Source organism: Rhineura floridana, chromosome 3, assembly GCF_030035675.1.
Source record: "Rhineura floridana isolate rRhiFlo1 chromosome 3, rRhiFlo1.hap2, whole genome shotgun sequence".
NCBI lineage: Eukaryota > Metazoa > Chordata > Lepidosauria > Squamata > Rhineuridae > Rhineura > Rhineura floridana.
Genome location: NC_084482.1, coordinates 39067049 through 39089730, shown reverse-complemented (window position 1 = coordinate 39089730; position 22682 = coordinate 39067049). Strand labels below are relative to the sequence as shown.

The 22682-nt window shown below is 42.8% G+C and overlaps 1 protein-coding gene across 2 annotated transcripts; it reads left to right on the top strand.

Annotated features, from left to right (window-relative positions):
• Positions 1 to 954: 954 nt before the first annotated feature.
• Positions 955 to 18584, top strand: BLOC1S1 (biogenesis of lysosomal organelles complex 1 subunit 1). 2 transcript variants are annotated; one of them, XM_061615389.1, is made up of 4 exons: positions 955 to 1111; positions 1949 to 2021; positions 15297 to 15429; positions 18093 to 18584. In XM_061615389.1, exons 1-4 carry the CDS (start codon positions 1051 to 1053, stop codon positions 18201 to 18203), a joined length of 378 nt encoding a protein of 125 aa, XP_061471373.1. In that variant the 5' UTR covers positions 955 to 1050; the 3' UTR covers positions 18204 to 18584. The 2 variants fall into 2 exon arrangements, with proteins under 2 accessions (XP_061471373.1, XP_061471374.1); XM_061615390.1 differs by lacking the exons at positions 955 to 1111; positions 1949 to 2021 and adding an exon at positions 2041 to 2104.
• Positions 18585 to 22682: the final 4098 nt, after the last annotated feature.

Here is a 22682-nt window from a genome sequence, read left to right as displayed (position 1 = left end):
TGTACCTTAGATTGATGGGAATGCTGCAGCATTGGCAATGAAAGCAGCTTTTGTGATACTCTCATTAAGTACTTTGTAAATGTTACTATGTGCTTCACTATTCAGGTATCTAACTCTTGTAATTTACTTTTGTAGTTCTTAACAGAAATCAAACATCTAAACAGCCACAGAATCAAGAGCAAAAACTGGAGACCTGTGTTCAACAGAATCAGGTTTTGGACATCTGAAAGCCATACTAATATTGAAAAACATGCATAAATTAATTTTTGCATGCATCACACTTGTGACCATGAAAATATGTAATCCTCCAGAAAAGTTATATAACAGTAGAACAGAAATAGAAAAAATATGTGGAAAAACAAAGTTACCATGACTGAGTCTTAGGATTCATAGAATGCATAAATGAATCATAAAGCTCTACGTTGCTGTTTCATTGCATCTTCCTATGTACTTTGCCGAAATAGTCCTCAGGATGTTTTTTCAGCAGACGCTGAGTTGAGAAGGACGCAGAGCTTGGAAAAGTTACTTTTTTGAACTACAACTCCCATGAGCCCCAGCCATCATGGCCACTATATTGGGCTGATGGGAGTTGTAGTTCAAAAAAAGTAACTTTTCCAAGCTCTGAAAATATGCCAGCTTTGTAGTGGATGGCATATTAGCTTCTTGGGGTATTGACAATGCGATATTTACAGTTCTGTTTTCAGAGTAGGTTTGCCACCTTACCAGCTGCATGACTGGCAGAAATTCAACGGGTAAATCACTCCCTTTCTGGCTTCCACACTGAGAATTCAACGGCATCTATTAGACTTTTGCCTATGATGCAGCTGTTAAATACACAGACCCTCTAAGGACGGGGGGAGATGGTAACTATATCTCACAGAACTACCTGTACCTTTAAACTTTCATTTTGCTCCTCCACTGACGGGGGAGGGGGGGGGAGGAGGAAGATAGCTTTGCAAGTCATGTGACGCTGGCTGGAGTCATATGACGGAGCAGGACGAGAACTACTTTTAAGTCTTCCGAGCGCCTGTAGTTGCCTCGAGAGCAGTCATGCTCTCCCGTTTGTTAAAGGAGCACCAAGCGAAGCAGAGTGAGAGGAAAGAGCTGCAAGGTGAGCGGCCTACTGCCTCTTCTGAAGCCTCCGGCTCATTTGACCAGCTCTGACAAAAAGAAAACAGCCCGGGCATGTGGGCCTTGCTCTGAGCATCGCCATGACAACCGCCCACCACCAATGAAAACGCCCTTGCGGCAGCTTTTGGCTATTGTTATTGGTCCAGTGCGCTGTCTTAGGAAGAAGGGGGGGGAGTACGTAGCGAAACAAACGGAGCTTCTACCTAGCTCCTGTGCTTTAATTGAACAGAAATCCCTCTTTTTCTCTCTCTCACCGCGCTTATCTTGTATATATTTGAGCTCAGTTTTGCGTAGAGATGTCACAGACTCCCGGCCCCATCTTTTGCCATTTATTTGTAAAGATTGTGGGAGGTGCTCAGCACGGCAACAATAAAAGGAGCAAGGGAACCGGTGGCCCTCCAGATATTTCAAAAGGTTGAGGGAAGCATTCCTGGTATTTTAGAGGCTCCAGTCCAGACCAGAAGTACCCTCTGTGTCTATTCACGTCGGCTCTATATCTAGACGCTACAATGTATGCCCCTTCTGATGCTGTCCTCAGTGCCTCCTAGCACACTGGGTCATTTTTTTAGGAAAGATATTGATGCACAAGTGTTTGCTAAGGGGAGGGGAGCTGAAAACACCAAGCCCAGAGAAAGGGCAGTAGAAGTAGGACGTTCAGTTTTGAAGATCTAGTTCTCAGATGGTGAGGACAAATGGCATGAAGCAAACCAAGAGTGCTGGTGTTAATACATCCTCAGTTTGTCCGTCTCCCCCCCCCCCCCCAAAATGTATTGACCTTTTAACATGATACTGAAGAGGTCTCTGCTTCTTTCTCTAGAACGGCGGAGGCGAGAGGCCATTGCTGCAGCCACTTGCTTAACAGAAGCCCTGGTTGACCACTTGAATGTAGGGTAAGCGGTACTGAGCAGTGGAGAATGATGGCTCCAAACAAAGCTTTGTCAATAATACCACATACATGGATGTTGCTATCTTTGTGAGTTACTTTCCACCTTATAGGCTGCTAAATTGTTCCCTAATAAGGGAGCGTCACTGTGTAATGGTGGGGGACGATTGTGACTTGGTAGAGCAAAATGTCCCAGGTTCAATCTCCAGGTATGGCTGGGAAATTCTCCTGTCTGAACCCCAGGAGATCCACTGCTTATGCAGTGTAGTCAAAACTGAACTACGTGAACCAGCTACTCAGTATGAGGTAGTTTCGTAAGGTCCTATGTAAGCTGTGAACTGGGACGTCCTCTTGCCTGCACTGTGAACTTGCTGAGTGACTTACAAACCACTCAGCCTAAGGTTCCCATTTGAAATATGGCAATAATAATAATGCTAACCTATCTTAAATGGTTTTTGTAAGGATTTCTGAGATATGATACCTAGCATTCATATTGGACTGTAGAATGTTCAAAGGCCTTTGCATACATGATGGTAGGTGTCGATACTTGTTGCTGGATAACTAAACTAGTCTTGCTTGGGGGATTAATGTAGTAAAGTTAGGAGCTGTGAAGAATGTACATGGGGAGCATCTGCTCTACTGTATGGTTATCCTTTCTTCCAATCTGTAGTTAACCTGGAGGAAGTAATTGCTTATGATGTGGCTGAGTCCAAGAATTTTGTAACTTTCTCATAATGGGGCAAGGATTTCTCCAGGGCTGTGGAGTCGGTACGCCAAACCTTCAACTCCGACTCCTCTATTTTTCTACTCTCTGACTCCAACTCCACCCAAAATTGCTTCCGACTCCACAGCCCTAGAAAGCGCTGTAAATGTCTTTTTAAATTGGAAGCTCTCATAGGAGCATTTTTATCGCTGCCTGAATATGCACTGATCTTGGCATCACAGCATTTGTCTTCATCTGGGTCCTGTGTCATACACTGACACACAAAATGTTTTCCATCTTGAGTTATAGTGAAATGCTCAAATACAGCTGACTTCATGGGAAGCTTCTTTGACATTTTGAATTTATATTTTAAAAAAGTTGTCAATCAAAATTTATTTTGAAGTCGGAGTTGGTACATTTTTACCGACTCCGACTCCACCCAAAATTGCTCCCGACTCCAACTCCACGACTCCGACTCCACAGCCCTGATTTCCAGCATGAGAATAGGGAACGCTGTCAACCTTGAGTGAGGTAGGTAATCCGTGCCTCATGATTAGCTCACTCCTACTTCATAACCGGGGTAGAGCTCCTCTGGCAGTTGGAGATCTGCCCATCCCTTCTTAGCTGGAACTAATGGGCCTGGCTAACAGCTGCTCCAAGTGCTCAGCCCATAGCAGTACTTGAAATTAAGCTGATATTAGCACATTGCATGAGAGTAAGGGCAGTGAACCTCCAACGTGGCTATTTCTACTGTCCAGAATAGGCAACTTGGGAATTGTGCTGTTATGTGACCCCTCTCTCACACACATACATACTCTCACACCGTGCTATTGCAGCAGATGGGCTGCAATGCAAAGGAGCTGCATAAAGGGAATCCTGTGCACAGCCAGAGTTGATGCAAATCTCACTGCTGTAGTTCACACTGCCACTGTTCATTTTTAAAAGCAGCCTTATGCTTGGCAAAAAGTGCAACACAGGCTCTGGTTGTGTGTATGGCTGTCATACAGTTTACTGTGGATTTGTTGACTGATGATGGGCCATAAACAGATGCAGCTGTAGATATTGTTTCTCTGACTAATGCGCATTCTGTGGGAATGGGGTTAGTGTAGGCCTTTCAGTGGAATCTGAATGCTCTTTTAATTTAGGTCCCTGCAGTAAACTTGAGAGTAAAAATTGTTCTTCATTGTAAGAGCAGTCCTGCTGGTTTGATCAGGCCTATGTAGTATAGCATACAAGTTTCCCACAGTGGCCGACCAAATGTCTGTAGCAGGAATGGGGAATCTGTGGCCCACCACATGCTGTTGGGCTATAGCTCCCATCATTTCTAGCCATTGGTCACGGTGGCTGGAAATTACAGTCCAACAATATCTGGAGAGCCACAGGTTCCCCATCCCTGATCAATGGAAAGCCCACAAGCAGGGCATGACGGCAATAGCCCTCTCCCGCTGTTGTTCCCCAACAGCTGATATTCAAAATTATGCTACCTCTGATTTTAACAATAGTTCAAATCCTCACTCTATCATGAAGCTCATTGGTTGGCCTTGGGCCAGTCGCAGTCTTAGTCTACCTCGCAGGGTTTTTGTGAGAATAAAAATAAGGAGGAAGAGGAGAACTACCTTGAGCTCCTTGGAGAAAAGGTGGGAAATAAGAACAAATAAATAAAGTCACATGACTTGTAGACCTTGACATCCTTATCCTACATGAAATTGTCTAATCCTCTTTTAAAACCATACAACATAGTGGCCATTGCCACAGCTTGTGGCAGTTAATTTCATAGTTTAACTAGGCGCTGTGTGAAGTACTCCCTTTGTCTGGTGTGAACCTCCTACCACTTGGTTTCATTGGATAAGTCCTGGTTCTAGTATTACAAGAGAGGAAGAAAATCTTTTCCTCTGCTCTACACCATGCAAAATTCTATAAACCCCTCATATACCCCACCCCATAGTTACTTTTTTCCCCAAAACTAAAAAGCCCTGAACATTGTACTCTTTCCTGTAGGGGATTTGTTCCAGTTCCCTCATCATTTCGGGTGCCATTTTCTGTCTGTTTTCAGCTCTATAATGTTCTTTTTGAGTGCAGTGACCAGATCTGTATACAACATTCCAAGTGTGATTGCACCATAAATGGTGCATAACGGCAGTACAATATTGGCAGTTTTATTTTCTGTTTCTTTCATAATGATCCCTACATTGTCTTAGTGCATTTCTTTAAGTAGCTTAGAGCAGATTATTGAAGACTGGGCTAGAGATCATGTGCCTGCTGAATAGCTTAGCAGTTCCTTCAGTTATTGCTTTAGACAGGATCTCTGTCTTGCTCAACAAAACAACTTGTCTTAGATGGAGAAAGTCAGAAAGTTTGTAAAGCTAAAACTCTCACAGTAGTAAGTTTCTAGTCACAGTGTTAATTGGAAAAGTTTGGAAGAATGAGCCAAGATCCACAATGCAGAAGGAATAATTGCTAGGAATAATACAAGTGCCCAAGGCAAGAACTAACACACTAGTTAGAAGGGCATTCTTTTTTATTTTTGGTGAGCTAAACTCCTTGTGGTCCATATCACATTTTTAACTTGTTTTCCCTTACTGAAATAAATAGTATTTTTAAAAGGTGGACAGAAGTGCCAGTAATCCAGTGCTTTATCCAAGCTACAGACCTCCCACTTTTATACTTTGGTACTATAGTTATTTATATGAAAAGTGGAAGTTGCTACATTTTTATAGTATGACTCCTGGCCTTGACAAGTCGTGTCCAGTCTCTGCTATTGGCGCCATCTAGCTCTGTGGTTAGCTGATGAGAAGGGCGGAAGTGCGTTTGCCACTTCATTCTTCTGGCCCACACTTCCCCAGGGCTTTCGGCATCACTGTTAAGCCCATAGTGATTGTTTAGGATGGGAGAGATGACTTGGCAACCCTTGTTTGCCTCTTTCAATAGGATATTGCCACATGGGAAAGACTGAAGGGAGACAAAGAAAAGAAGGGCTGTAAGCGGGAACAATGTATGTATAAAACAAGTCTGAAGTACTTGTGCAGATGTCATGACTTCTGTGCAGAAAGCATGTGTCCTGTTCACCTTCCTGTTTCTTGTCTGCTGTTTTAAAGCAGGAATTACTTCACTGTTCGCAAACGCTTGCTGTATTTAGCTGCCCTGGGAAAGTTATTTGGGTTCCAGTTACATGATTTCCAGGGTCCGGGGAAGGCATTTCTGCTTTGACCAATCAAGCCTGTTGGTTTTGTCGCGGTTCTGATGTTGGAAGGCAGCATGAAGTTAAAACCTAAAGTTGTTGGAAGGCAGTGTTGTTGTTGTTATGTGCCTTCAAGTCGATTACGACCTATGGTGTCCCTATGAATCAGTGACCTCCAAGAGCATCTGTTGTGAACCGTGCTGTTCAGATCTTGTAAGTTCAGGTCTGTGGCTTCCTTCTCTTGTTTGGGCTTCCTCTTTTTCTACTCGCTTCTGTTTTTCCCAACATTATTGTCTTTTCTAGTGAATCATATCGTCTCATGATGTGTCCAAAGTATGATAACCTCAGTTTCACCATTTTAGCTTCTAGTGACAGTTCTGGTTTAATTTGTTCTAAATGGAAATGGACTGCCTTCAAGTCGATCCTGACTTATGGCTACCCTATAAATAGGGTTTTCATGGTAAGCAGTATTCAGAGGTGGTTTACCATTGCCTTCCTCTGAGGCTGAGAGGCAGTGACTGGCTCAAGGTCACCCAGTGAGCTTCATGGCTGTGTGGGGATTTGAACCCTGGTATACCAGGTTGTAGTCCAACACTCTAACCACTATGCCACACTGGCTCTCATAATTTGTTCTAACACCCAATTATTTGTCTTTTTTGCAGTCCATGGTATGCGCAAAGCTCTCCTCCAACACCACATTTCAAATGAGTTGATTTTCTCTTATCCGCTTTTTTCACTGTCCAACTTTCACATCCATACATAGAGATCGGGAATACCATGGCCTGAATGATCCTGACTTTAGTGTTCAGTGATACATCTTTGCATTTGAGGATCTTTTCTAGTTCTCTCATAGCTGCCCTGCCCAGTCCTAGCCTCCTTCTGATTTCTTGACTATGGTCTCCATTTTGGTTAATGATTGTGCCAAGGTATTGATAATCCTTGACAAGTTCAATGTCCTCATTGTCAACTTTAAAGTGACATAAATCTTCTGTTATCATTACTTTAGCGTTCTTGACATTCAGCTGTAGTCCTGCTTGTGTGCTTTCCTCTTTAACTTTCATCAGCATTCGTTTCAAATCATTACTGTTTTCTGCTAGTAGTATGGTATCATCTGCGTATCTTATTGATATTTCTCCCTCTAATTTTCACATCTCCATCTTGGTCCAATCCTGCTTTCTTTATATGTTCTGTGTACAGATTAAACAAGCAGGGTGATAAAATACACCCCTGTCTCACACCCTTTCCGATGGGGAACCAATTGGTTTCTCCATATTCTGTCCTTACAGTAGCCTCTTGTCCAGAGTATAGGTTGCGCATCAGGACAATCAGATGCTGTGGCACCCCCATTTCTTTTAAAGCATTCCATAGTTATTCATGATCTACACAGTCAAAGGCTTTGCTGGAATCTACAAAGCACAGGGTGATTTTCTTCTGAAATTCCTTGCTCCATACCATTATCCAACGTATGTTTGCAATATGATCTCTGGTGCCTCTTGCCTTTCTAAATCCAGCTTGGACATCTGGCATTTATCTCTCCATATATGGTAAGAGCCTTTGTTGTAGAATCTTGAGCATTACTTTACTTGCATGGGATATTAAAGCAATAGTTTGGTAATTACTGCATTCCCTGGGATCCCCTTTCTTTGGAATTGGGATATATATTGAACGCTTCCACTGTGGCCATTGTTTAGTTTTCCATATTTCTTGACAAATTTTTGTCAAAATTTGGACAGATTCAGTCTCAGTAGCTTGTAGCAACTATATTGGTATGTTATCTGTTCCTGGTGATTTGTTTCTTCCAAGTATTTTAAGAGCAGCTTTCACCTCACATTCTAAAAATTTCTGATTCTTCATCATATGGTCCCTCTGTGAATGAATCTGTCATCCTTGCATCTCTTTTATAGAGTTCTTCAGTGTATTGCTTTCATCTTCCTTTTATTTCATCTCGGTCAGTCAGTGTGTTCCCCTGTTGATTATTCAACATCCCTAGACGTGGTTTAAATTTCTCTTTCATTTCCGTAATCTTTTTGAACAGGGCTCTTGTTCTTCCCTTTTTGTTGTCCTCTTCTTTTTCTATACAGTAACTATTGTAATACAGTAATACCTCGCATTAACGTACCCAATGGGACCAGAGCGAGTACATAAACCGAAAATGTCCTTAAAGTGAAGCACTACCTTTCAAAACTTTTTTTACCTCTCCTTCATACGGAGCCTCAAAGCCCCGCGGTAAAGCCTCTGCTGCTGCGCTGCCGTGCCTCTCAGCTGATTGCGATCGCGCCTCCCAGCTGATTTGCGTCATGTCTATTTCCACCCCCACGCGCTAAAGCCTCTGCTGCTGCGCTGCGTTTCTGGAGAAATACAGGCATATGGAGCATGTACGTTATAGCGAGGCGATGTTAAGTGAAGCGACGTTAAGTGGGGTATGCCTGTAGTTCTCTTTGTCCCTACATACTAGTCGCTGTATTGTTGCATTTAGGGTTCTGACCATGTTTCTATTGCCTTTTGCTTTTGCTTTCCTTCTCTCTTTAACCATTTTAAGAGTTTCTTCAGTAATCCATTCAGGTCTTTTCCTCTTTTTAACTAGAGGTATTGTCTTTTTGCATTCTTCCCTGATAATGTCTCTTGCTTCACTCCATAGTTCTTCTGGTTCTCTGTCAACTAAGTTTAAAGCCTCAAATCTGTTCCTTATTTGATCTTTATATTCTTCTGGGATGTTATTTAAATTGTATTTTGGCATTATGATTGCTTTGTTCTTCTTAGCTTTACTCGGATTTTCGATACGACCAGTTCATAATCTGTACCGCAGTCTGCTCCCGGTCTTGTTTTTGCAGAAAGTATGGAACTTCTCCATCTTCTGCTATCAATTATATAATCAATTTGATTCCTATATTGACCATCTGCTGATTTCCACGTGTACATTCGTCCTTTCGGTTGCTCGAAAAATGTGTTTGCAAGAAACAAATTATTGGTTTCACAGAATTCAATAAGTCTTTCTCCTGCTTCATTTCTGTCTCCTAAGCCCCATTTCCCCACAATTCCTAGTTCTTCTCTGTTCCCTACTTTTGCATTCCAGTCCCCCATGATTATCAGCACATCTTGTTTTGGTGTGTGATCAATTTCCTCCTGTACTTCTGCGTAAAATCTCTCCAATTCTTCTTCTGCATTTGCCGTTGGAGCGTAGACTTGGATGATGGTTATGTTTCCTGTGCAATTTCATTGATATAACTCGCTCAGACCTTGTGTTGTAGCTCCTAATTGCTTTTGCTACATCACTTCTCACTATTAAAGCAACCCCGTTTCTTCTTGACTTCTCATTTCCTGCATAAAATATTTTGTGGTTGCCTGATTGAAAATGTCCCATTCCCATCCATTTTAATTCACTGACACCAAGTATTGTAATGTTGATATGTTCCATTTGTTGCTTGACAATTTCTAACTTTCCCTGGTTCATGCTCGCATTCCATGTTCCTGTTGTGTACGTCGTACAACTCCGGGCTCTCCTTTCGCATCTGTGCGCATCAACCTCTGGGCTTCCTTTTGGCTTTGACCCAGCTGTGTTATTAGTCACAGCGCTACTCGTACTTGTCTTTTGTTCTTCCCCAGTAGCTTGGTGAGTGCCTTCTAACCTGGGGGTGTCATCTTCCAGCACTATCTCGTGTTGCATTTTGGATACTCTGTTCATAGGGTTTTCGTGGTAAGAGGTATTCAGAGGTGGTTTACCATTGCCTTCCTCTGAGTTTGGGTGCATCTTAGTCTGGTGCCTCAGCTTTGACCATTCCACCTTGGGTGCCCCTGCTAGGAGTCTAGCCTCTTAGTCTAGACTCCTGACGGCTTTGCTCTCAGCTTCTTCAGCACTCTCAAACCCCCTCACCATGTTAAGGTGTACATCCTAAAGGGGGTGGAAGGCAGTACAAGATTAAAATTTAAAGCTGCCATTATCACTGTCGCCTAGCTAAATGTATGCAAGCAAGATCGTTTTGCTATTGTAACCTGATCTTTGCCCCTCACAGAGAAGTTGGGAGAGCCCCCCCCATGGTCATTCAAGAAAACAGCCAATGCTTATCCCCTGCAGTTATGATCAGGCTTGAGAAGGGCTGTCCCTGTGCACTCAGGGCTGTTGGGAGGTCCAAGCCCTCTACGAGCACATCCAGGGGCTACTCTTGCCACGTGCCTCGTTTTAGAACTAGGGGATTAATCGTGATCCTAGCAAGCAGTATAGTATAAATAGCTTGGATCTATGCCCTAAAAATTGGATCATTGTTAAGGCCTCTGTCACTTTAACACAAAAAGAGTCATTCTACCAGTTAGATGCCTTTGCTGTTACATTTAGATGCTGCCATGTGGACTTCTCCCATCTGTACATTTTTAATGTTATTTGGAGAACAACCAGGGCTGTGGAGTCGGTACGCCAAACCTTTGACTCCGACCCCTCTATTTTTCTACTGTCCAACTCTGACTCCACCCAAAAATGCTTCCGACTCCACGACTCCAACTCGGATTCCACAGCCCTGGAAAGCGCTGTAAATGTCTTTTAAAATTGGAAGCTCTCATAGGAGCATTTTTATCGCTGCCTGAATATGCGCTGATCTTGGCATCACAGCATTTGTCTTCATCTGGGTCCTGTGTCATACACTGACACACAAAATGTTTTTCCATCCTGAGTTATGGTGAAATGCTCAAATACAGCTGACTTCATGGGAAGCTTCTTTGACATCTTGAATTTATATTTTTTAAAAATTTTGTCAATCAAAATTTATTTTGAAGTCTGAGTCGGTACATTTCTACCGACTCCAACTTCACCCAGAATTGACTCCAACTGCACGACTCCGACTCCACAGCCCTGAGAACAACTAACATTATTTGTCAGATTTTTTTATTGTTGTTCCTGTCTGAGCAGGATTTATAATATTTATCAGTGTTGGAGTTTAAACTGTTTGCCATGCTATCAACCAAGATTTTGTAGTCAGAGTTCAGCAGAGCAATTGGGCTTCAAGAATCAACCTTACTGAAACCCTTCCCTTCCATTGGCAAAACCACTATCTTTGCTTGTCTCCAACTCTGAGGAATAATCCTAATTTGTTATACAGTAATTTGAAAAGCTTGGCTAGGGGGCTGCAAGTTGTACATAAGTGCGACAGAATGCAGAAGTAAAGCCATCTAGCCTCGGGACTTTTCTACATAACCTCCTGAACTGTGATTTCCGCTATTCTTTTGTCAATTGCCCTATGCTTGCTTGGCAGCTTTTTCAAAATATCTGTTTTAACAAGACAAAGGATTTCTCTGCCCTTACACGTACATTAAACCCAGCCCTTTCAATTCTTCATTCTAAAGAATGGCCAGATTAATGCCCGCTTTCCAAAATTGCAATGTCATGAACAAGCTGCCCCCTCCTTTTTTTCAAATTCTTTATTGTTACAGTCATAGACCAGAACATTTATATATAAAGCTATGTACATTTATAACAAAAAAAATGCATAGGTACAATCATATCAAAACATTAGGGAGCTATGAAACAGTAAAACAGTTACATGGAGAGGGAAACATCTGAAGGGCTAAGTACCCTCCGAACTGATTGAGCCGCAGAAATATATTTGGCTACAAGCAAGGTAATATCCCTGTTAGCCGCTGACAGAAAATAACGGAGTAAGCGGTCAAGCGGTTTATTGGGCTAGATCCAGATTGTCTCTTCTGCAAATGCAAGAGGTTCTTCCATTTGTGGAAGGGACTGAGAGATCCAGGAAAGGCTGCTGCTTGAAGAAGAGGACTAGGTGATCTTTACCTCCGCCCTCCCCAAGTTCCAGCACATTGCTCCAGAAAGTCACCCAACCAGCTATCTTTTTATGGGGGTTCAAGGAGAAAAAAAGAATTGGCACATTTCTTTGTCTTTCCTCTAGCACAGAAGCGGCTAGCCTTTTTCAGACAGAGGGCTGCACTGACCCATGGTCAACCCTCTGGGATCTGCATGTCAAAAGAGGCATGGCTGGTGTGTGAAAATGTGTATTGCCAATTTTTTTAAAAGTGCATATTTTGGGGGCTTTAGAGGGTCACAAAAAACTTCTGGCATCACAGAATCACAGCAGGGGAACCCACAGGAGAGGTCAGTTAAAATAAATAACATTTGTTGTTCAATGGACAAATATTGGGGGGCGGAGCACAAAAACCTACAGGGATGGGATGTCTGTGTCCTGTGGGGTAGCAAACCCTGCTCTAGTGGGAGTGTCACATGAGCAGAGTTCCGCTCCTACAAACTCTTAATCCAAGCAAATGTGTCCAACTCCCCTGTCAAGACTGAACATAGACACATGCAGGAATCTAAATACCCCTTAACCGGTCCATGTCTTTCTCCTTTTATTAATTTATTTGGGAGCATTTGTATTCCACTCTTCAGCCAAACATCTTCCAGAGTGGCTTACATACAACCAATTAAAACAACCCACTCCCTGCCCGCAGGCTGAAAATCTAATTTTATAATCTTCAAACACTTCCTTAAATCCCCCAAAAGTATTTAACATCATTAATGTGCTTTTTTTATTACTGGCACAAGGCAGATATTTCCCCACTATACAGCTTACTAATAAGATTCAAATCTTGTTGAATAATAGGAGACTTTTGTAAACATATAATAATTAGCTTTCTATTTTTTAGCCATTGCAATGTCTTGTTCTTGTTTAACTAGGTGATTTAGACGGTTCACATTTATAAGATGAAAATGTGTACAATTATTTTATTTGTTACATTTGTCAGTCACTTACACAAGAGTCTCTAATTATAATAAATAAAAACAATTTAAAACCAGAAAAAATAAAACACTGAACAATACAAAAACTGCTCAAAATACAAAAACTTTTCACTAGGACAATACCAACAACTGCTGATCTCAATTTTCTGTGGGCCCACTACCTGCACCAGAATCATTCCTGCCCTGTTTGACAAATTCAACCTAGATCGTTTGCTAAATATATGTGCCGTTTTAGCAAGTCAACCAAATATATACAGTCAGGTAGGAAAAGAAAATATCTACACTAAATTGAGAGTTACTTCCTGAAAATGAATCCCAGTACAAAATACAAAAAGAGCTCAATTAATTGTACATTATGTTTAAATAATTCATTGAGAACTATTAAAATACTTCATTAGTTGCCAAGTTCATTAAAGAAAGGAATATAGTGGATTATAATAGTTCACTGAAGGCTGACGAAGTGTTCTCAAAAGAATACCTTGGATTAAGCAGCAGAATCTCAAACACCCATTTGATTAAAGAGGGGACTGGATCTGAATACAATAATTTATTAAAGACTATTGAACCTTAATTGGGCTAGTTCATGAGAGAGAACAATGTTTCATGAAGGCCTATTAAAGACTTACTCGTGGAACAACACAAATTAAATTCCTGTCAGCACTAAATGCTTTGAGAGGAAAGTATATATAATCATATAATTCACTCGAAGAACAATTACATCCATTCATTCAGTTTCCCCCCCCCACTAAGCAAACAAATTATATATCAAACAGGAACCTAGTTCATTCAACTAAGGAAAGATTATCATAGCTTAGCAGCTGACATCATAAAACATCTTATGAATTCAAGAATAGCAGCCAAAAATTTCCGCAAGCTTTTTTCTTATTTTTTCATACTGCCTTCACCTTAAAATGTGTAGGAAGTGTTCCTCACTCTTATATAGTCAGTTTACTTAGTAAGCTAGTCAGGATATAAAACTGCTTCATCTGCTTCACCTGGATATCTCAAGTATCCCTTAAAGTAAAACAGTATGTGATCAGCATATCGGTGATATTTATTGGGTGTTATTAATATTGATACGGCAGAGGAGAGTTGCAACAGCCTCTCCAGCTTTGGAACTCTCCAAAGGTAGGCTCACCTGTCTGCCTGTGCCCTTCCAGTAGCGCACTGCTAATGGTGTTGCACTTTCTTGATTTCTTACCAAGCGAGACATCTTGGAAACAGCGGTTTGCATCTTTCTGGTCCTGGGAACCAGCATTCCACACAGCTATGGGGTGTTGAGTGTGCCCAGGAAGGAACGGGGATGGTGGCAAGATTCTCTGCTTCCTTCCTGCTGTTACTGCAACTCACTGTATGTATGAACTATTGATAAAACAAAGTCAAATAGACATTGATACAACAAAATCAAGTAGACTGTATGAGTGACTTTCAGATGACTTCCCAATAGCTTATGGTAAAGATGACTACTTCTCCATCAGAGGCCTGTGTTATACTCAGCTTTGGCAAGAAAGCAATTTCTGTTGGCTTAGAATTGAAGGGGTAGGATGCTGGGTGTCGGTACTCCAGTGTTCTGGGTTGTTGCTTTTTTTTTACTAGATATACTGCTAGTCTGTCTGTTTCCCCACTCCGCATATGGCCATTAGAGCACAGAGGGAGGATAAAGGCCCTGACACCTGAGAAAGAAGGCAACTCAGTGAAGCAGAACAGGGAATTCCTGCTTCAGCTGGCCACGTACAACTGATTCAAAATACAAAATAGTTCAGCTACTGCCTTGCAGGCCAGTTTCAGGGTCGAAGTCCTAGAGCCTCTTATGTTGAGGATAGCAAGAGGTATAGCAGCTGGGATATAATTCTTAATATTATTGTATTCAATATGTAACTTTATTATTTTATATTGTATTTTACATTTTATCCAGAATTCTACATTGTATTTTTGCTTTGTATTGTAAGCCACTTTGAGTATTATTGTAATAGAAAAGAGAGGGGATAAATATTAAATCTAATCTAGTTTCAAAAATGGTTGAATGCCAAGCTTATGAATTGCACAGAACTATGCTTTAGGCAGGAGGATCTTTATTGTTTTCCGAAACAGCGTAGTACGTCATGAAAGCTTGCTGCCCAAAAAACCTAATTTGCTTAATTAAAGATGCCCTTCGAATTACTTTAGATCCAGTTTCTCTTCCTATGGCACGGGTGCTGCGAGGAACCTTGGAGCTACAGTGTCTGTTCAGTTTTTTCCTTTGACCACACCCCTTAGTGTTTTTGGGGAGTAACATCATTCCATCCCCGTTATCCGCCCTTTTTTGGGTGATCCCTTCATCTCCCTTCGTGAGGGAAATCACATACTTGCCTTATCATACCCAGCCCTTCACCTGGCTTGGCCTCGGTCATGATTGGATCCAGATGTTCCTAGTGCTGCATAATGATTGCCAGATGTTTCTGAGCTCTTAAATCCACTACAGCTTGGGAACTTACCCAGCTGCAGACTCCCAGCGCCTGCCTCTGCCCCTGGGGTTAGCTTGCTGTGGGCTGGGAAGCCACTCAGAATGGGGAGAGGAGCTGAACTGAAAATGCAGCGATGGACGGATTGGTGAAGGGAAATATCTTGTTTCCTCCCTTGCTTGTCCCAATTAATTCTTGAACTTCTTTTGTTCCTACTGTAGGGTGGCGCAGGCCTATGTGAACCAAAGAAAGCTGGACCATGAAGTGAAGACGCTGCAGATCCAAGCTGCTCAGTTTGCCAAGCAGACAGGCCAGTGGATCAGCATGGTGGAAAACTTCAATCAGGCTCTGAAGGTCAGTGGGATACTGTACCTACATCTATGGGGAAGGTACATCTCTTGTACAGTAATCTCAGTATCAGCCTAGAAGTCATGAGTTGCGACTGGGCTTGATGGATGTTGAGAAGTAGGGATGGGGACAAACCATGCCTGGGTTTATACAGAGAGCAAAAGAGAGAAATGGGTTCATGGATATGGACAGGGTTTGGCGTGCGCCAGGGCTCAGCCTTAGAACAAGTGAAGCAATAGTCTTTCAGCATGTGCAAAGTGCTTTTATCTCATCACTGAGTAGTCCTAGTCATCCCCATACATCTGAGTCTTATGAGTGGAGGGTGTGACTCCTAGGCAGCGTTGAGCTCTGACAGTATGCACACTCTGAGGAAAGAGAGAGAAAATAAAACCACTGGGCACTGACATAGTTGCAGGCAGCATGCTAGGATTCCAACATATGTCAGAGCAACAGAGCTGAGAGATGCTGCCCTCTTCAATTATAGCCTCAATTTTACTGGATGGGAAAGGGACGGCACATCATAGGATTGTGATTCTATGATTTGCCATCCCTTTCCCATCCAGTAAAAATGTTCTTTGTTGGCTACGTATTGGCCACCCATCTTCAAACACTTCAGGAAGTATCTGGAAGCAAGCTATATTGAATGAACATAATAAAAGAAGCTCTGCTGGTTCATGGAGCTGAGGGAAGGGGCCTCTTCGCAGTGTATGAACAGAATCCTTCCCCATTTTGTGTAGAGTCTACATGTTTTTTTCTGGTAGATTATATTTCTACTTAAGGGGGTGAATTGCACATTTTGTAGCCCCCCTTTCCTCTCACAAAGCTCCCTCAGCTGGCGGTGATTTGTACAGGAGAAGGAAAGGGAAGCTTAATCCTTTTCCTGTTGGGCATGTGAATGTGCAATGCTTTCCTCAGCTGGTTTTCTGGGTCCATGTTGTATCTTGTCCATATCTTGTAACCACAGGTCTGAAATTCAGTTGAGGTAAAACAGCTGGGGGCAGGGAGGAGAGGCAGGTGAGAGACAAGGAAAGGGTCAAGATTTCCAATTTCTTCCACTCCTCCAGTGTGAATTGAGCCTGAAGAATCTTTGCAAGGGAGAAGGGACTGCTAGGTAACATGTCATTTAACCCTCAGACATCTGGAGACTTCTGAATTACCTTGCACTTGCACTGACAGAGTTTCCCCAGCTGCTTTGATGCTGGGCATAACTGGGGTGGGGAGGAGGCAGGGGAAAATAGAGACACAGGTAGAATACCTACCAGAAGAGTTCCTAACACGCTATTCTGTGCTTGCAGTGAAGCTCTGTCCCTTATTCCAACACTACCTCCCTGACCAGCTGTCTCCTTGCCAATAGTCAAGAGGAACACATGTTCTCTGTTTCTGGCAATTTTCCTGTTCCTCGTGACAGGCCAGTTTGCTTCCTCCTCCACAGGCTGGCTTGTCTGTTCTGTCCTCCCAAATACTACTTGGTATTGTCAGTGGCATAAATATATCATATGTGTTTGGTTCACTGCCTTAGTCCTTTCTCCATTAAAGGCAGCTCAGTGAAGGGCTGGTCCCAGGAAGGAGTTGGAAGGTGCAACAGCCATGGCTAGCAGGTGGATTATAAGGGGCACTGAAGTGTAGAAAACCTACACATGAGAGGAAGGACATGAAGTTATGGATAGGGGCATCAGAGCATGAGAAAAAACCCTGGTTGACCAACCTGGAAAAAACAAGGGCCTGTACATTCTGATTCAGAACTATCAAAACAGTATTGGCTCTCTGATTATAGGATTCCAATCATGCCAATACACTTCATGCTGCTTCACATTATAGGTAGTCCAGACAATAATCAGTTGTAGAGCACCACCTGCTGGGCATGGGGCTGCCCAAGTTATTAACTCCGCAAGTTACACAAAATAATCAGTATATGTTGGCCTCACAAAAAGATGTGTCCATTAAATTTTATTCTTGTCCAGTTTTCCACCATAGAGGGTATGCATTTAAAGCTGTCATAAATCTATGCTTAAAAAACACAATTTATAGCTGTAGTATCTTATGGGATTCCAGAATGTTCTGGAGCATTGACTGGCAGTATTAACAAGTGTAGTCATGCCTGATCCTGGCAGAGACTGCTAGTATATGTAGTTCTCCTGTACTTTAGTAATGGTTTGACCTATTGAAGTAAAGTCACCAGCAATTGAAAGTACTGAAATGTTGCCTGGGAAGAGTTGTGATTCCCAAAACAGCACTGTCAGTTTACTTGGCATCTTACGAAGTAACATAAGAGAGATGGGTCTGTCATGCCCCAGTGTGCCTCCAGCCTTAATTTCAGTAGTGTGCAAGACAACCAAGCGACAGGGATAAACATGAGCAAATGCCTACCAGAGGCTTAAGCCAATGGCTTAATAGAAAAAGTGAGGATTTTGAGGAGGAATTTCAAAAAACAGGTGGCACTGCATATGCTCCAGACATAAAGAAGAACCAAAGGAGCATGGTGGAGGAGTTCTGCCAAATCGTAACTCTCATTTTCTGTGAGCTGTGCTTTGAATTCAGCTGAAGTGGTCCAGCTCCAATTGAGTGTCTGGGAGGAAGATTGGGGGGAAGGGGGGGTGGAGAAACAGGATGCACAGGATTGAGAAATGAAAGGATAAGAGTTTTGATCATGACTTTTTCTCTCTGGGCAGGAGATTGGTGATGTGGAAAACTGGGCACGTAGCATTGAGATGGACATGCGGACTATTGCCACAGCCCTGGAGTATGTTTACAAAGGGCAGCTGCAGCCATCTACCTCCTGAAATGGACAACGTCCTGCTGAACTTTGCCACCTGCACAGCTTGGATTCCTTCTCTAACTCTATGTTGCCAGCTGAGGGCAGTAAAGTAGCAAATTCCTTGCCCGGAAGCCCTTATTAAACGTCAGTGGCTGCCTGCCTGCTTGCAGCAGTGAATGAGATCTGCCCCCACCCCCACCCAGCTGCTGAAAGGGATGTTGGGCTGTGCTTCTGCTGAGCAGGTGCTAGTGGTGTCTGGCTCTGGGGAATCAAAAACAAACATTGATTCAGGAAAAAACACACAACACAATGAAAGGTGAAGGGTTGTGCCTCTTTCAGACCATCTTTTTCTCTCTCCCTCTGGTGAAGCTAGAAAGAATGGAATAAAACGGATGGTTTAAACAGATAGCAAGTGTTGGTGTGAGTCATTACAGAGAGCAAGTCATGTGTTCCAGCTACATCTACTACCCAGCCCTATCTTGGGAGAGGACAAGCAAGGATGGCATCCTAGCTTCCCATATCCAAACAGGCAACTATGCAGAGACTTGAGTATTTCAGTGTGGGGTTGGCCCAGTGCCTGATACGTCTCCCAGCCTGGCCTCCTCATCCTCTTTAGTTCTTAAATCCCTCTCCCAAGGTCCTTTTCAAGCCTTAACAAAGGAACCCTTCTCAAGCTAGTTTGTCCTAGTCTTCTGTGATTCAGCATGCAGTACACACTTGGTTTGGGAGGGGGTGACATGGGATGAGAAGAGGGTTCTGCCCCCAGTTCCAGCCTCCCTTCCCCCCCCCACTTTCCAGCCTCACTTCTCAGGAGACTGAATCTTCTAAAATGGCCATGGAAAGCCTCTTCTTTAAGGAAGCCCCCCCCTCATTCCAGTCCTCCCTTTTTGGCCAGATGCATTACTTATTATTTAGTCCCATCAGCCTCTTTTAGTTGGCAGATTTCCTGCTTTCCCCTCGCCTATGGGCATGTGTCTGTGCAGCAGACCTCCTATTTCTCATCTCCTTCCATAGCTGTAGCAATGGGAGCTCCTGAATCAATAATACCTCTTACTTACATTCTGTATAAGCAAGAGCACTGATCACAAGACTAGTGGCAGGGCTTGGCAACGGCGAGGCACTCCTTGTCCATTAGGATACCTTCTCATCCTCTTACAATCTCAATGGCAGGTTTTCCCTCAAACTTAGGAGGCTCCATCCCTTTTAAGAGCAGGGAGGGGATATTATCCCATCTTCTAAGCTGCTCAGGATTCCCAACTGAAGGATGCCCATAAGCAGCCTTTATGCATGCTTCACTTGGTCAGTCAGGAATAGCAGGCCTAAGCTGAATGCACACCACTGCTTTGCTTTCCACATTACATAGTTGGATGTTGGTGCTGCTATTTATTATATTTTTAGACAGCCCTTCAACCAAAATTCTTGGGGAGCTATACAAAGGATACAGTAATATACAGCATAAAATCATAACATTACAGGAACTGGCCAGCCGTCTCTCCAGTCCTCAAAAGGCCATGCAAAACAACTATGCCTTTTAATTGAAGTCAAAAAGGCGGACAAAATTATTTCTAATATGAGGGATTGACATAAGTGGGGTGCCATACCCAAGAAGGCCATGCTACAAATCGCCACAAAATGTTTTGGTTACAGATGGAACTTTCAGCAGGGCCTTCACAGCAGATGTTAGGCAAGCACAGGTTGACAATGGTTGTAGTGGAGATGGACACTTGATCTATTGTAAGGAAAAGTGGGTATAAATTACCTTTAAATAAATTTTGAAAGCATATCTGATTTACCTGGAGGTGTTTAAGCTGTGGCAGGGGATGCTTCCTCACAGATTAAATTTAAGATTCCATGGGTAGAATTGGGCTGAGACTGGTCAAGGCCAACTTTATTCTTTCTTCTTCTCTGTAGTTGTGTTTTTCCCCTTGCAGTTTGAAAGCATTCACTTGGGTGGGTAGGGTGCAACTGGGATTGGAAAACACATGCTTGAAGGTGCACCTCTGAGACCAACCCCTTCTCTTCCTTAGCCCCCAGGCTAAATAGAAGCAAGCCCCTTGTTTCCCACCTGCTTAACAGCCAACTTGGTGAGGGCTTGTCCTTGCATACATCTCCCTTTAACGTTTTACAAAAAGTAGTCCTTCATTTATGAGGAAAATAGTCTAAAATACTTGGGCACTGTATCCATAAAAAACTTAAAGCACGCTGGTAAAAGCATGTGAGCAGACTTAGGAGATGGAAGGTACTGAACTTACTATTGTCCCTACTGGTTGTTGGGAGAGTGCTTTTTTTACAAACAAAAGAGGGTTTTCCTTCATACTGCACGGGCATCTGCTGCCTGTAAGCCTGTATCCTGTTCCTTCTCCCACTTTAGCTCTCAGTACATGCAGAGGTGGGGAGGACATCCTTTCCACCAACAGGGGTTGTAATATATGAAGAATTTGAGCTCACTGCTCACAGAAATTATAGCTGGACAGTTCTGAACTTTTATTTAGACTGCTCTTCATACCATAGGATCCAAGGGTGGTAAACAAGCCCAAATAAAACTTGAATTTTGTGATGAGCTGCTCTATTAATAAAGGGGCTGTTTTACTTTATTTTTTAAAGGTCTCTTTCCCTCTGTTCTTGAAGTACAAAATCCTTAATTTACAAATAGGCAAAAAACCCTTGCGGTTTAAGAAAGTACCTTTAGCCAACAGATATTTCCATCAAACTTTAAAAAGCAGGGAAATTGGGCAGCTATAGTAAATGCACCAGGGGACCTGACCTCCTCTGAGATATTGTACTGCCCTATAAATTTGTAAAAATGCAAACACAGTTTAGGTTGGTCTTTCACAGTCCAATCCACTTCCTGTGTATCAGCCCAAATAACAGAAACAAGATATGTGCTGTGCTGATCTAGCGGGGAGGAAGGAACCATATTAAGACAGTTTATATTGTTCAGATAGTCACTTTAAATATGTTTGATTTATTTACCCAGAAAAGGGGCTGGCTGTTAAACCACTCTGGCCACTGGAGCTGTGTCGGGGAAATAGGAGTCTCCTATCAACTCTCAGCACCCTGCACAAACTACACTTCCCAGGATCCTTTGGAGAAAGCTATGACTGTCAAAAGTGAAATAAATGTCTGGCATGGGTGTGACCCCCTGATTAGCCAAGCCAAACAGCTGTGAGTCTGGGTTTTAGAACACTGACAGTTGGTTCTTACTGAGCATGCCCATGCTTATCTTTGACTTCCATGTTAAATTTCTTAAATTAATTAAAAATTAGCCATGCATTTTTCAAACTGCAGAAGATGAAGGCCAGAGTATGGGGCAAGGTCAGTAATAGGAGTACAAGTACTCTGTGGCTGATTTTTAATTAATTTCAACACATTAGGGACCACTGACACAAAAAGTCCAAGAAGGGTCTGGATTTCCCCCCTCTTGTTTTACACTTTGAACTCTTGATTCTCTCTTAGTGTTTTGTGTATCGTCATGAAAACTTACAAGGGTTGTTAAAGCAAGCATTTCTGAGTTCAGGCCTATAAGTTTTGTAAGGTTTTGTTTTGAAATGAGCTTATGGAAAGCAGCAGAATGGCATGGGAGTATTTTCAATTTAACATTGCGGAATGTGAAAAATCCATGCTGGCTATCATAGACAGCCACTCTCGTGGCTGCATAATTAGTTTTTGAGAACTGTTGCTTCCACTGTTCTCCTTGCATACCTAATAATTAATGGGCCTCCTTAATAAGCATGGTGTAGTTCAGGGGTAGCCAATGTGGTACCCACCAAGCTCCCAATTCCCATCAGCCCTAACTAGCATGGCCAATAGTGAGGGTGATGGGAGTAGTTGTCTAGCAACATCTGGAGGGCACCATGTTGACTACCCCTGGGGTAGTGGTTAACAGTGGATGAGGTTAAGTGATGAAAAAATGAAGAGGGGGAGAACCATGTGCACCACCTTGAGGTAGCTGGATGTATGGCTGGTGGATAGTAAGTTAGTGTTGGACTAGTATTGGGTAGATCCAGGTTCAAATCCTTACTCAGCTGTGAAACTCACTGGGTGACCTTGGGTCAGTCAGTCTGTTGCTCAGCCACACCTAGCTCACAGGCTTCTTGTGAGGGTAAATGGTTGGAGGGAAAACTATATATGCCAGTGGGGGGTAGGAGATAACCTGTTTTTGAATGCCAGTTCTCATCAGCCCTGCTGGTGTGGTTAAAGGACAGAGATGGTTGGAGTTGTACTTCAACAACATCCAAAGGGCCACAAGTTTTCCATCTCTTATATACACTATCAGAGCTCCTTGGAAGAAGGATGGCCATGAATAAATAATTAGAAAACAAATTATTCTTTTCTGATTTCCTAACTAACAGCTTGCCTTTAGTGTTTCCCCCAATACCTACTGACCTGTGCTCTGAGATTGGTAGGGCAGGCCCTACTTGTGATCCTACAACATGGTCTGTGGAGTGGTCTGAGACAAGGCCTTTTCAGTGGTGGCTCCCTCATGATGAAACTCCCTCTCTCC